The sequence below is a fragment of the Balaenoptera musculus genome, chromosome 1 (assembly GCF_009873245.2).
Source record: "Balaenoptera musculus isolate JJ_BM4_2016_0621 chromosome 1, mBalMus1.pri.v3, whole genome shotgun sequence".
In the NCBI taxonomy this organism is placed as follows: domain Eukaryota; kingdom Metazoa; phylum Chordata; class Mammalia; order Artiodactyla; family Balaenopteridae; genus Balaenoptera; species Balaenoptera musculus.
The window spans coordinates 130720970-130736043 of NC_045785.1; the positions used below are offsets into that span (position 1 = coordinate 130720970).

At 41.6% G+C, this 15074-nt stretch overlaps 1 protein-coding gene across 1 annotated transcript in view; it reads right to left on the reverse strand.

The window, feature by feature from the left end:
- Positions 1-15074, reverse strand: part of TNR (tenascin R) — a 417206-nt gene that overhangs the window by 13309 nt on the left and 388823 nt on the right. Inside the window, exon 19 of the mRNA XM_036866234.1 lies at positions 79-230. Coding sequence (XP_036722129.1) covers positions 79-230 — 152 coding nt within the window. The remainder of the gene's footprint in view (positions 1-78; positions 231-15074) is intronic.

Genomic DNA, 15074 nt, shown 5'->3' on the forward strand with positions numbered 1-15074 from the left:
GGATGGATGGGTGCTGAGCCAGGTGGACTGAAGCATCAATGATGCTGGTGGGCACGGAGAACAGCCGCAGGTACTTACAATCCAGCCACCCCCGTCGGTCGTCATATCGCAGTACACCTGTAACTTCCGGCTTAGCTCTCCATTGAGGAAGATGGTGTAAACCCCGCTCAGAGTGTCTCCGTTCATCAAATGCTGGGCACAGTCTTGAGGATGAGGGAAGACCCGGCCCCCTGCACAAGAAAAGAGGCAGTTTCCAGAAAGGGTCCTTCCTCCCACTATGCATAAGAGCCCCTTGGATCAGAGAACAGTTTAGAAGGTCTCGCGGTACTTCATCAAGAGCTGTAAGGAATCCTCACTGAATCTGTGTATGAATCCTGCATCATCTTGCATTCCCTCTTTTCAACTGATGTTGGGTTTATCAGACAGTACACAGTTTTATGGGATCTGAGGACCAAAGAGCTGGGTTCGCTGTGTGGCTCCACCATTCACCTACTTGTTTAGCTTTGGCAAATAGCCTGACTTCCTGGCATCATCTTTTTATCAGAAAGATGGGGATAATAAAAATATTCCTCCACCAAGGGTGAAGGTATGTTAATGTACCTAGTAATTGGTTACTTAGGTGATGATTACAGAAGCATGGAGAACAATAAAACACCACGGAGTCCACCTTTCAAAAGAACAAGAGGGATTAAGCACAGCTGTCAGCCGTCTTCACAGCAGCCAGTAAGGAATGCCTGAACAAGCTTAGAGTTAGCAAGAAGATGGATATCTGTTCCTCCTGCAAAATAATCTCCTGATTGCACTAAACAATCAAATGGCCATGCTTTACAGTTCAGTTTAAGTTTAAGGAGAGGGCAGAGGAAATAAATTGCTGCTCATCTTTCAGAGAGAACAGCCCTATTTGTAGAACAATATCTAATTACCTGAAAGAAAAACTTAAATCATGTGTCTTGAAGAGCTTAGCTTCAGGGCAGATTTTAATGTTTAACAGGCAAGCCAGAAAAGCAGAGGTCCCATGGGAGGAGCTGTACTGGACTGCAGGAGCTGATGGAGCAAGTTAAAGGCAGAGCTTGGCATGGGAGGAAAAGTGGTTTGGGTGCTCTATAAATATATGATCTCTGGGTCAATGGAAAGTGTGGTGCGGTTGATGTGGTTCTGCATCCTTGAAGGGTAGCTAGGAAGAGAGGTGGGGTAGGGACTTCATGGGACCTACAGTGCCCCCTAGTGGCAGAACTCATGCACTGCAGGTGTGACAGAGAGCCCCTTGGAGAGTCAGCCGGTGGGCCAGAGCAAGTGGCAGCATAATGCCACACAAGGGAGATAACGTAGCAACCTCACTGAAGCATCCTGTGTTAGGGAGAGGTTGTAGGGGTTCAGTAGACTTTATGCAAGGCCCCTCTTGGAGATGTGTTAACTCCTCTGGCACAACGACTGTCCAGCTTGCTTCCACACCACGGTCAAGGGTCGCTCGCATTTAAGGTAGTTTAGAACAAGGCACCGCCTGCTTCAGGCATACACCAGGGAATAACAATATATTCCTATAGAACTAGTATTTTACCAAGTGTGCTTTTATTTCCATTTAATTTTTGCAAGAAATGCGAGAGGAAGGCAGGTTGTTATAGATTGAAGTCTTATTTTACAGGGAAGGAAACTGTACTCAGAAAGATCGCATGACTTCCTCCATTCACCTGAACTCAAGTTTTCAGACCCCGAGTCAAGTGCTCCTTGAACTCTACTAAAACAGGGGATATAACATGATACAGTTTACTGGATCTATATCTGTCCAGATAGCAAATGATTAACTAAAATCTATATTTATCTTATAAGCATATAAAGCCCCAGAGGTTAAAGTTACCTCAAAAAGTTCTATGTTCACATTAAATATCTTAACCCTCTCAAAATGTATTTCCTTAATAGCTGCAGAAAAGCTCTCAACTTTCATCTCCAGCCTGTCCTAGAGCTCGGTAGAGTTCCTGATCCCACCTATTCCTAGAGGGTCCAATTATGTTTCAGGGGTAGGTGTGGGTGAGTGCCTTTTCTCTCCCTGTTGCTTTGGGAGCACAGTGATTATTTCATGGCTTCCAGGCCATTCTCTAGCAGATCTTTGGAGCAACCATCCTGTCTGCCTTCCTTTCTCCCCTCTTTTCTCACTGCCTGAGTTTCTCATTTTAGATCAATACAAAACATGCTTGGTCTTCAGCTCACTCCTACCTTATGCGCTAATAGCCCTTTCTCCTGAATCAACTCAGTGCCTTAAAGGGGCCAGAATCCCAAATTTCTTCCCAATATCCAACATGTCCCCCACAGAACATCTTCTCCCAAACCTCAAAACGACAGCCTCATCCAAATACACATATAAAACCAAATGAAACTTTAGAACAGACAAATAAATAATCTTATACAGGCTTCTTCACATTGATAAGATCAATTATTTAATTTTTCTATTACAGATACTTTCAAAAGGCTCAAACGTATTAGTTGCTTTAAAGGTAGAACTACCAAAAACAAATATAGGAAAATGAGATGATTTGCTCTGGAGGAGAGAAGTTGTTAAATATCTGAAGGGTGGTCATATGCCATGTGTAAAATAGGTAGCCAGTGGGAACCTGCTGTATAGCGCAGGGAGCTCAGCTCTGTGCTCTGTGGTGACCGAGATGGGTGGGATGGCTGGGGAGGGAGGTCCACGAGGGAGGGGATATATGTACACATATAGCTGATTCACTTCACTGTACAGCAGAAACTAACACAACATTGTAAAGCAACTGTACCTTAATAAAACAAATTTTTTTTTTTAAAAAGGGATCCATTTTTATAAAGTCAGAAAACGGGAATAAAATCAACCTAAGAAGAAAGTGTGACCTAAGGAGTGTCAAAAGTTCTGATGGGATGAAGGTCTCAGACTGCACCTTGGGAGAGGAGGGGTCGTGTTTTCTTCCTTCTGGGCCTTCACGTTGGACTGGTCGGTGGAGGCACTCACCAGATGTATGTGGGACTGATGCATAGTTGCTGGGTGTGCTTGCCTTACCTTTGACAAATGGCAAGGCCACCTGGTGGTTTAGAGATTCCACTTATCATAGCTTAGTCTGTGGCAGAATATCCGCAGCGGCAATATTCACATCTTGGGAACTTGGAGACGACATTTACCGTGAAACCACTCTTCTCCACCCGCCTCCGACCCTCAAGACTGTAAAAGTTTTACCTCATACCACCAGTCCATGATCAAATTATTATTCCTTTTCACCTGATGAGAGGAAGTAGGCTCACTAATTGTTCCCAAGCCAGGGACTATTAAAATTCAGGTTCCTGGGTTCTGCAGCAGATCTACTGAATCAGAATGCTGGGGGGTAAGTGTCAGGAATCAGTGTTTCACCAGAGCTCTTCAGATGAGCCTGAAGACCAGCTGGACTTGAACTCCACTCTTTCTCCAGTATGTTTCCCTCTCCTCAGAGAGTGCAGAGGTAGAACTGGTTAGCTAGACTGTGCCCCAAGGGGTGTGATGGTCTGCTTTCTCTGCTGAGATCCATATGGCAGGGTGGATAAATAGACCGAGTGTCTGTCTGTCTTTCACCCTCCTTCCCCTCTTCCCTTATTTTCTTTCCCTTTCTCCCTTTCCTTCTCTCTCCCTTTCCTTCCCTCTCTCTTTCCCAGTAAGCATGTCTTGAGTGGGCTGGTCCCAAGATGTAAATTGAGTGAGAGGGGATATGAGACTCTGTCCTTGAGTTTAAGCCTTGTGTTCCTGTTTTTAACATTAGGTTCTCCTCTGGGGTTATTGGACTCAGGCTTAGCTAATAATAAAGAATACACTGATTCCCAATCTGCTTTGTTCATTGCGTGTATACTGTGGCTTCATACATTTTTAAGAGATAGGGCAGTTTTCAGGCATCCCTAGCTCTCTGGATGTTATACCATCTAATATCATCAAAAACTCACCTTTAATCCTAACATAGATCATCCCAGTAATTTTTCCCAAGGCAGAAATTTTAGGTCGAAGAGAAAAACTGGAAGGCTTTTCTTCCCTTCCCCTTTGATACAAATTACTAGGGTCTGGCCTGACAAAGAGGCTTCTTTCCCCCTGCCCCCCGCTTTTTTTTTTTTTAAATGCAGGCTGTGGTGATTACCAAGTTAACAGGAAAGCAATGCCAAGTGATCGGTACACTGAAATGTCTCATGGTTAAGCATCTCTAGATGTAATTGGGAGCTCAACAGGGCCGGGGCACTCACTGGAAGAATTGCTCAGAAATTGGTTTGGGTTGGGCATCCAGAGGCTGAATGCTGAGTAGAGGGAAGGGAGCTATATGACACACAGTGCAAATGGAGAGCCCCCAGCCAGCTGGGAGTGAAGGGAGAGACTCTTTCTGTCCCTTACTTGCTTTGTGTTCTTGAATGTGGTCTTTAAAGTGGTGAGAGTTAATGGCTTTGGAAAGTGTCTGCCCACTGCCCACTCTAAATGGCCTTAGCATCAGGACCGAAACCATGATATCAGTGTTTCTCTCTGAGAACAACCTCAGCAGGTCTCTCTGCAACTGCAGAGAAAAGGGTGCTGCTCCATACTAGCACAGGTGAGACCACCTCTGGCCACCCACACTTAACATTTTTTTCACAGAAGTGGGTTTGTGGGTAGCAGGGCTTTGGGAGTCAGTCTGAGGCTGTGGACAGGGAAAAGTTATCTGTTTAGTCCACATGGGCTGTCAGACCTACCACCTTAGCCTCCTTCACAGCATCTTCCAGTTCATTTACCTGTTCATTCTTTTGTGTATTTATTCAACAAACATATAGGAAGTGTCTGTTGGGGGTCTAAATACTGGGCTAACAGATTGGAATACAAGGAAGAAAAAGACACAGTTCCATCTTTCAGGTTGCTCACACTCTGGTGGAAGAAATAGAACAGTATAACCCCAAGTTCTAAGTACTCTGGAAAAGAGATAAACATAGGGAGTTATCAAAACATGGAAGTGGGCATGCAATGAATTCTGGGGCTGGTGAGGGTAGGGTGAGTGGTGGAGCCTGGTATGGGGCAGAGATGAGCAAATACTAATCAGAAAGTGCTTCTTAATTTAGGAACTGATGTAGAAGTTAACCACAGATTGGTGGAAGAGAGGTGTTCTAGGTCTGTGCAAAACATGGCCTATATAGGAAACTGCAGGTTTAGCCAGGAAACAAGAGGAAGAGCTGGGTTGGATGGATAAGGGAGAGTTTTGGGGAGATAAGAGGGACTGGATCATGCCATTTAAGGAGGTGGACCTTCTCCTGAAGGAAACAGGATAAAGAGTCCTGATGGACTTTAAGCTCAAGTTTTTAGAAAGATCATTCTCACTGTAGTGTAGAGAATGAATTAGATGAGGGTGAGAGTGGAGGTAAGACCCCATTCAGGAGGTAGCAGTGGGAATCAAGGTAGAGAGGTAACAACAGTCTTTAAGGACTCAATGGAAACATAGAACTAACTGAGCAGTAGACAGCTTGAGTGTCTCTATCTTAAGCAGAGTTGCTGAGGAAGGTCTTAAGCATGGCAGACCACCTGCCTTCTACCCACAAAGGACAAATGCAACAGGCTTCCAAATCTTTCCTTCGAATTTACCTGACTATTCCTTGGATTTACTTATATCAGGAGACCCAATTCCAGGGCAGATTAATTGATCACAGACTGGTAGCTTCCAGCCTGGCCCCTCTCTGTGGCTCTTGATTTAATATGGCAAGGAGAGGGTTGGGTTATGGTAAAGCCTCCTACTTGGTCTCTTCTTGCTATTCTGGCTCCACTTGCATCTATTCTCCATATTTTAACCAGAGTAATCTTTTAATAATCTACATGTGATACTGTCTCATCCTTTTTCTCACTTGCTGAAAACCCTCCAATAGCTTCTCCAGTACAACAGCTCCGATTGCAATGGCTTCCTGCAATTAGAATAAAAACTAAAGTCCTGAACACATCCTATAACTTCCTGCATGTTCTGACTCTGCCTTGCACTGCTCCCACTTTCTCATTGGCTTTCTTTAATTTTTAAATTTATTTTTTATTTTTTGGGGTAATTTTGCCAATATTTTTTTAAATTTTATTTTATTTTTTTTATACAGCAGGTTCTTACTAGTTATCTATTTTATACATATTAGTGTTTATATGTCAATCCCAATCTCCCAATTCATCCCACCACCACCGCCACCACCCCCTGCCCTGCTTTCCTCCTATGGTGTCCGTACGTTTGTTCTCTACAACTGTGTCTCTATTTCTGCCTTGCAAACCAGTTCATCTGTACCATTTTTCTAGATTCCACATATATGCATTAATATACGATATTTGTTTTTCTCTTTCTGACTTACTTCACTCTGTATGACAGTCTCTAGGTCCATCCACCTCATTACAAATGATCCAATTTCGTTCCTTTTTATGGCTGAGTAATATTCCAGTGTATATATGTACCACTTCTTCTTTATCCATTTGTCTGTCAATGGGCATTTAGGTTGCTTCCATGACCTGGCTATTGTAAATAGTGCTGCAATGAACCTTGGGGTGCATGTGTCTTTTGGAATTATGGTATTCTCTGGGTATATGCCCAGTAGTGGGATTGCTGGGTCATATGGTAATTCTATTTTTAGTTTTTTAAGGAACCTCCATACTGTTCTCCATAGTGACTGTATCAATTTACATTCCCACCAGTGGTGCAAGAGGGTTCCCTTTTCTCCACACCCTCTCCAGCATTTGTTGTTTGTAGATTTTCTGATGATGCCCATTCTAACAGGAGTGAGGTGATACCTCATTGTAGTTTTGATCTGCATTTCTCTAATAGTTGGTGGTGTTGAACAGCTTTTCTTGTGCCTCTTGGCCATCTGTATGTCTTCCTTGGAGAAGTGTCTATTTAGGTCTTCTGCCCATTTTTTGATTGGGTAGTTTGTTTTTTTAATATTGAGCTGCATGAGCTGCTTGTATATTTTGGAGATTAATCCTTTGTTGATTTGTTTGCAAATATTTTCTCCCATTCTGAGAGTTGTCTTTTCGTCTTGTTTATAGTTTCCTTTGCTGTGCAGAAACTTTTGTTTCATTAAGTCCCATTTGTTTATTTTTGTTTTTATTTCCATTACTCTAGGAGGTGGGTCAAAAAAGATCTTACTGTGATTTATGTCAAAGAGTGTTCTTCCTATGTTTTCCTCTAAGAGTTTTATAATGTCCGGGCTTACATTTAGGTCTTTAATCCATTTTGAGTTTATTTTTGTGTATGGTGTTAGGCAGTGTTCTAATTTCATCCTTTTACATGTAGCTGTCCAGTTTTCCCAGCACCACTTATGGAAGAGACTGTCTTTTCTCCATTGTATATCTTTGCCTCCTTTGTCATAGATTAGTTGACCATAGGTGCATGGGTTTATCTCTGGGCTTTCTATCCTGTACAGTTGATCCGTATTTCTGGTTTTGTGCCAGTACCATATTGTCTTGATTACTGTAGCTTTGTAGTATAGTTTGAAGCCAGGGAGTCTGATTCCTCCAGCTCTGTTTTTTTCCCTGAAGATTGCTTTGGCTATTCGGGGTCTTTTGTGACTCCATACAAATTTTAAGATTTTTTGTTCTAGTTCTGTAAAAAATGCCATTGGTACTTTGATAGGGATTGCATTGAATCTGTAGATTGCTTTGGGTAGTATAGTCATTTTCACAATATTGATTCTTCCAATCCAAGAACAAGGTATATCTCTCCATCTGTTAGTGTTATCTTTGATTTCTTTAATCAGTGTCTTATAGTTTTCTGAGTACAGGTCTCTTACCTCCTTAGGTAGGTTTATTCCTAGGTATTTTATTCTTTTTGTTACAATGGTGAGTGAGATTGTTTCCTTAGTTTCTCTTTCTGATCTTTCATTGTTAGTGTAGAGGAACGCAAGAGATTTCTGTGCATTAATTTTGTATCCTGCAACTTTACCAAATTCATTGATTAGCTCTAGTAGTTTTCTGGTGGCATCTTTAGGGTTATCTATGTATCTGCAAACAGTGATAGTTTGACTTCTTCTTTTCCAATTTGTTTTCTTTTTCTTCTCTGATTGCCGTGGCTAGGACTTCCAGAACTATGTTGAATAATAGTGGCTAGAGTGGATATCCTTGTCTTGTTCCTGATCTTAGAGGAAATGCTTTCAGTTTTTCACCTTTGAGAATGATGTTTGCTGAGGGTTTGTCATATATGGCCTTTATTATGTTGAGGTAGGTTCCCTCTATGCCCACTTTCTGGAGAGTTTTTATCATAAATGAGTGTTGAATTTTGTCAAAAGTTTTTTCTGTTTCTATGGAGATGATCATATGGTTTTTTTTCTTCAGTTTGTTAATATGGTGTATCACATTGATTGATTTGTGTATATTGAAGAAGGCTTGCATCCCTGGGATAAATCCCACTTGATCATGGTGTATGATCCTTTTAATGTGTTGTTGGATTCTGTTTGCTAGTATTTTGTTGAGGATTTTTGCATCTATATTCATCAGTGATATTGGTCTGTAATTTTCTTTTTTTGTAGTATCTCTGTCTGGTTTTGGTATCAGGGTGATGGTGGCCTCGTAGAATGAGTTTAGGAGTGTTCCTTCCTCTGCATTTTTTGGAAGAGTTTGAGAAGGATGGGTGTTAGCTCGTCTCTAAATGTTTGATAGAATTCACCTGTGAAGCCATGTGGTCCTGGACTTTTCTTTGTTGGAAGATTTTTTTAAAAAATTTATTCATTTTTATTTGTTTTTGGCTGTGTTGGGTCTTTGTTGCTGTGCGCAGGCTTCTAATTGCCGTGGCTTCTCTTGTGGTAGAGCACGGGCTCTAGGCGCACAGGCTCAGTAGTTGTGGCTCACAGGCTCTAGAGCACAGGCTCAGTAGTTGTGGTGCACGGGCTCAGTTGCTCCGTGGCATGTGGGATCTTCCCAGACCAGGGCTCGAACCTGTGTCCCCTGCATTGGCAGGCAGATTCTTAACCACTGCGCCACCAGGGAAGCCCATGTTAGAAGATTTTTAATCACAGTTTCAATTTCATTACTTGTGATTGGTCTGTTCATATTTTCTATTTCTTCCTGGTTCAGTCTTGGAAGGTTATACCTTTCTAAGAATTTGTCCATTTCTTCCAGGTGTCCATTTTATTGAGCATAGAGTTGCTTGTAGTAGTCACTTATGATGCTTTGTATTTCTGTGGTGTCCGTTGTAACTTCTCCTTTTTCATTTCTAATTTTATTGATTTGAGTCCTCTCCTTTTTCTTGATGAGTCTGGCTAAAGGTTTATCAATTTTGTTTATCTTCTCAAAGAACCAGCTTTTAGTTTTATTGATCTTTACTTTTGTTTTCTTTGTTTCTACTTCATTTATTTCTGCTCTGATCTTTATGATTTCTTTCCTTCTACTAACTTTGGGTTTTGTTTGTTCTTCTTTCCCTAGTTTCTTAGGTGTAAGGTTAGATTGTTTATTTGAGATGTTTCTTGTTTCTTGAGGTAGGATTGTATTGCTATAAACTTCCCCTTTGAACTGCTTTTGCTGCATCCCATAGGTTTTGGATCATTGTGTTTTCATTGTCATTTGTCTCTAGGTATGTTTTGATTTCCTCTTTGATTTCTTCAGTGATCTCTTGGTTATTTAGTAACATATTGTTTAGCCTCCATGTGTTTGTGTTTTTTACGTTTTTTCCCCTGTAATTTATTTCTAATCTCATAGCGTTGTGGTTGGAAAAGATCCTTGATATGATTTCAAATTTCTTAATTTTACCAAGGCTTGATTTGTGATCCAAGATGTGATCTATCCTGGAGAATGTTCCGTGTGCACTTGAGGTGAAAGTGTAATCTGCTGTTTTTGGATGGAATGTCCTATAAATGTCAATTAAATCTATCTGGTCTATTGTTTCATTTAAGGTTTTTGTTTCCTTATTAATTTTCTGTCTGGATGATCTGTCCATTGGTGTAAGTGAGGTGTTAAAGTCCCCTACTATTATTGTGTTACTGTAGATATCCTCTTTTATATGTTAGCATTTGCCTTATGTATTGAGGTGCTCCTAATTTGGGTGTATATATATATTTATAATTGTTATATCTTCGTGGATTGATCCCTTGATCATTTTGTAGTGTCCTTCCTTGTCTCTTGTAACAGTATTTTAAAGTCTATTTTATCTGATACGAGCATTGCTACTCCAGCTTTCTTTTGATTTCCATTTGTGTGGAATATTTTTTTCCATCCCCTCACTTTCAGTCTGTATGTGTCCCTAGGTCTGAAGTGGGTCTCGTAGGCAACATATGTATGGGTCTTGTTTTTGTATCCATTCTGAGAGCCTGTGTCTTTTGGTTGGAGCATTTAATGCATTCACATTTAAGGTAATTATAGATATGTATGTTCCTATTACCATTTTCTTAATTGTTTTGGGTTTGTTTTTGTAGGTCCTTTTCTTCTCTTGTGTTTCTCACTTAGAGAAGTTCCTTTAGCATTTGTCGTAGAGCTGGTTTGGTGGTGCTGAATTCTCTTAGCTTTTGCTTGTCTAAAGCTTTTGATTTCTCTGTCAAATCTGAATGAGATCCTTGCCAGGTAGAGTAATTTTGGTTGTAGCTTCTTCCCTTTCATCACTTTAAATATATCGTGCCTCTCCCCTCTCTCTTGGAGAGTTTCTCTTGGACAGTTTCAGCTGTCAACATTATGGGAGTTCCCTTGTATGTTATTTGTTGTTTTTCCCTTGTTGCTTTTAATAATTTTTCTTTGTCTTTAATTTTGTTCAATTTGATTACTATGTGTCTCGGCATGTTTCTCCTTGGGTTTATCCCACCTGGGACTCTCTGTGCTTCCTGGACTTGGGTGGCTATTTCCTTTCCCATGTTAGGGAAGTTTTCAACTATAATCTCTTCAAATATTTTCTTGGGTCCTTTCTCTCTCTCTTCTCCTTCTGGGACACCTCTAATGCGAATGTTGGTGTGTTTAATGTTGTCCTAGAAGTCTCTTATGCTGTCTTCACTTCTTTTCATTCTGTTTTCTTTATTTTGTTCTGCTGCAGTGAATTCCGCCAGTCTGTCTTCCAGGTCACTTATCTGTTCTTCTGTCTCAGTTATTCTGCTATTGATTCCTTCTAGTGTAGTTTTCATTTAATTTATTGTATTGTTCATCTCTGTTTGTTTGTTGTTTAATTCTTCCAGGTGTTTCTTCTTTAATTCTTCTAGGTCTTTGTTAAACATTTCTTGCATCTTCTCGATCTTTGCCTCCATTCTTTTTCTGAGGTCTTGGATCATCTTCACTATCATTATTCTGAATTCGTTTTCTGGAAAGCTGCCTACCTCCACTTCATTTAGTTCTTTTTTTCTGGGGTTTTATCTTGTTCCTTCATCTATTACATCGTCCTCTGCCTTTTCATTTTGTCTATATTTCTGTGAATATGGTTTTCATTCCACAGACTGCAGGATTGTAGTTCTTCTTGCTTCTGCTGTCTGCCCTCTGGTGGATGAGGCGATTTAAGAGGCTTATGCAAGCTTCCTGATGGGAGGGACTGGTGGTGGGTAGAGCTGGGTGTTGCTCTGATAGACAGAGCTCAGTAAAACTTTAATCTGCTTGTCTGCTGATGGGTGGGGCTGAGTTCCCTCCCTGTTGGTTGTTTGGCCTAAGGCAACCCAGCACTGGAGGCCAGGCTCTTTGGTGGGACTAATGGTGGATTCCAGGAGGGCTCATGCCAAGGAGTACTTCCCAGAGCTTCTGCTGCCAGTGTCCTTGTCCCTGTGGTGAGCCACAGCCACCCCCTGCTTCTGCAGGAGACCCTCCAACACAGGCTGGTAGATCTGGTTCAGTCTCCTATGGGGTCACTGCTCCTTCCCCCTTGGTCCTGATGTGCACACTACTTCGTGTGTGCCCTCCAAGAGTGGAGTCTCTGTTTCCCCCAGTTCAGTCTAAGTCCTGCAAGCAAATCCCGCTAGCCTTCAAAGTCTGATTCTCTGGGAATTCCTCCTCCCGTTGCTGGAACCCGAGATTGGGAAGCCTGATGTGGGGCTCAGAACCTTCACTCCAGTGGGTGGACTTCTGTGGTAAAATTGTTCTCCAGTTTGTGAGTCACCCACCCAGCAGTTATGGGATTTGATTTTATTGTGATTGTGCCCCTCCTACCATCTCATTGTGGCTTCTCCTTTGTCTTCGAATGTGGGGTATCTTTTGTGGTGAGTTCCAGTGTCTTCCTGTAGATGATTGTTCAGCAGTTACTTGTGATTCCACTGCTCTCGCAAGAGGGACTGAGAGCACGTCCTTCTACTCCACCATCTTGAACCAGTTTCCTGGTTTTCTTTTAATCTGTTGAACATGGCAAAGTTATTCCTCCCTTGAGTTGTAGTAATTACTCTTCTCTAGGCTTGGAATGCTTTTCTTGTGTGATTCACTCTCATCTTGCAACTCCTGGCTGAAATGTCTCAGCTCAAAGAGAGGCCTTTCCTGACCACCCTAGTTGAGGCCAGGGTCTGCGATGGGGGGAGATAGTGGCAAGTGAGTCCCAGTGCAGAGGCAGGAATTTGAATGAAGCCTGGATCAGACCCACTTGCTTATCTTGGAGAGCCTCCCAAAGAGACAGGAGGCAACTGGGATGCCCCCTGGGGACATAGATGTTGGTGGCAGGCATTTTGGGGAGCTTGTCCTACAACAAGGACACTGGTGCTGGCAAATGCCATTTTGGAATCCTCCTTCTAGCCTATTAGCACCAGGGGCTTACCCGCCCACCAGTGGTCTGGCACTAACCTCGGATCCCCTGGACTACACAGCTAGCCTTGCCAGAACCTGGCCCTGTCCACCATGGGCCAGCAACCACCACATGGGTCAGGGCCAGGCAGCCAACCAGGCCAGAGGCCAGTCCCACCTACAAGCATACCCACAATAGTCAGCCCTGCCACAACAGAAGGGCCCACACAGCCCACGTAGGGGGAACTTCTAGAGTATATAGCTCTGGCGACCAGAGAGCAGTGTGCTGCTGGGCCCCATAGGACATCTCCTACATAAGGCTACCAATCCGAGATGGGGAAACATAACTGACCTACTTAATACATAGAAATAAAAATAGAGAATGAGGCAAAATGAGAAGACATAGGAATATGTTCCAATGAAAGAACAAGACAAAACCTCAAAAGAACTAAACAAAGTGGAGATAAGCAATCTGCCCAATAGAGTTCAAGGTAACAATCATAAAGATGGTTGATGAACTCAGGAGAAGAATGAATGAATACAGTGAGGAGTTTGACAAAGAGTTAGAAAATATAAAGAAGACCCAAACAGAGCTAAAGAATACAATAACTGAATTAAAAAAAAATACACTAAAAGAAATCAACAGTGGATTAGATGATACAGAGGAACAGATCAGAGAACTGGAAGACAGAGTAATGGAAATTACCCAAGCTGAACAGAAAAAAGAAAAATAACTTAAGAAAATGAGGATAGTTTAAGAGACCTCTGGAACGACATTAAGTGTACTAACATTCACGTTATTGGGGTCCCAGAAGGAAAAGAGAGGGAAAAGGGGGCAAAGAACTTATTTGAAGAAATAATAGCTGAAAATTTCCCTAACCTGGGAAAGGAAAGAGACATCCAAGTTCAGGAAGGACAGGGTCCCAAACAAGATGAGCCCAAAGGTCCACACCAAGACACTTTATAATTAAAATGGCAAAAATTAAAGAGAAAGAATTTTAAAAGCAGCAAGTGAAAAGCAACTAGTTTCATACAAGGGGACTCCCATGAGACATTCAGCTGAGTTTTCAGTAGAAGCTTTGCAGGCCAGAGGGTATAGCATGATATATTCAAAGTGATAAAAGGAAACCATAGTCTACCTAGCAGGCCTATCTTACTGATTTGAAGGAGAGATAAAGAATTTTATGGGCAAACAAAAGCTAAAAGAGTTCAGCACCACTAAACTGGCATTACAGGACATGTTAAGAGACTTCTTTAAGTGGAAAGGAAAAGACCATTATTAGAAACATGAAAATTATGAAAGGAAAAATCTCACTGGTAAAGGCAAACATACAGTAAAGGTAGTAGATCAACCACTTATAAAGCTAGTAGGAAGTTTAAAAGACAAAAGTAGTAAAATCACCTATATTCACAATAAGTAGTTAAGGGATACACAAAACAAAAAGATGTAGAATATGATGTCAAAAACATTAAACGTTGGGGGAGGTTAAAAAAGCACAATGTAGTGTTGGCAAAAGAACAGATAAATAGAACATGGAATAGAATAGGAGTTCAGAGTTCAGAGACAGAGCCATGTATATATGGGAATTTAATATACAATACAGCACCACAAATCAATGGAGAATAGATGGACTATTCAGTAAAAGATGCTGGGGAAATTGGCTCACTGTATCCCTACTTAATACTGTATACAAAATAGACTAGATATAAAAATAAATCCAGTAAGTTAATAGAAGGATGTATAGAAAAATATGTTTGTGTCCTACAGGCAAGGGAAAGATTTTTTTAAGAAAGACTTCAAAAGTTCAAATAATAATAGCTAATCCTTATCTAGCACAGGAACCCTGATGGACAAAGGAGAAGGTGGGCCTCTCCTTTTAGGGGTTTGCTTGTCTCAGTGAAGTTTACTCAGAGCTGTTTACTCAGCTCTACTCAGAGCTGTTTCTAAGTAGTGGAGCGGAGAGAAGCCCCTTCAGTTCCCTACTCTGGTGCGGGGAAGTGTGGCATATATAGGAGTAGATTGCAATGAATAGTGGTCATCAGGCTTTCCTTGCCCATTGATAACTATGTGGACTTGCATGATCTACCATCTATTGTTCCAGAACCTAAGGTTTGCCCATTTTCCTTAATTTTCACAACCTCAAAAACTGAAACTTGTGTTAGAGTACACTCTCAGAGTTTTCCTGAAAAGCCCCAGAGAGCAGCTCAGCCTGGCTTTGGAAGAGCAGGGACGGAAGCAAAGGCAATAAAGAAAACTTCTCATTACTCGTCTCTGGGTGCTTCCGAAAATGATTGTCTTCGCTTAACCTCAAGGTCAAGACAACCAGTTTTATTGTGTTCACTGTCTCAGAGGACAATCTTTAGTGAGCGCCTTGTTTGCTTCTTATAGTATTAAAATAGACAATGAAATTGGCTTCTCAGAAGATCATTTCACAAAGTCCCTGTTGCTCTGTGGGGAATA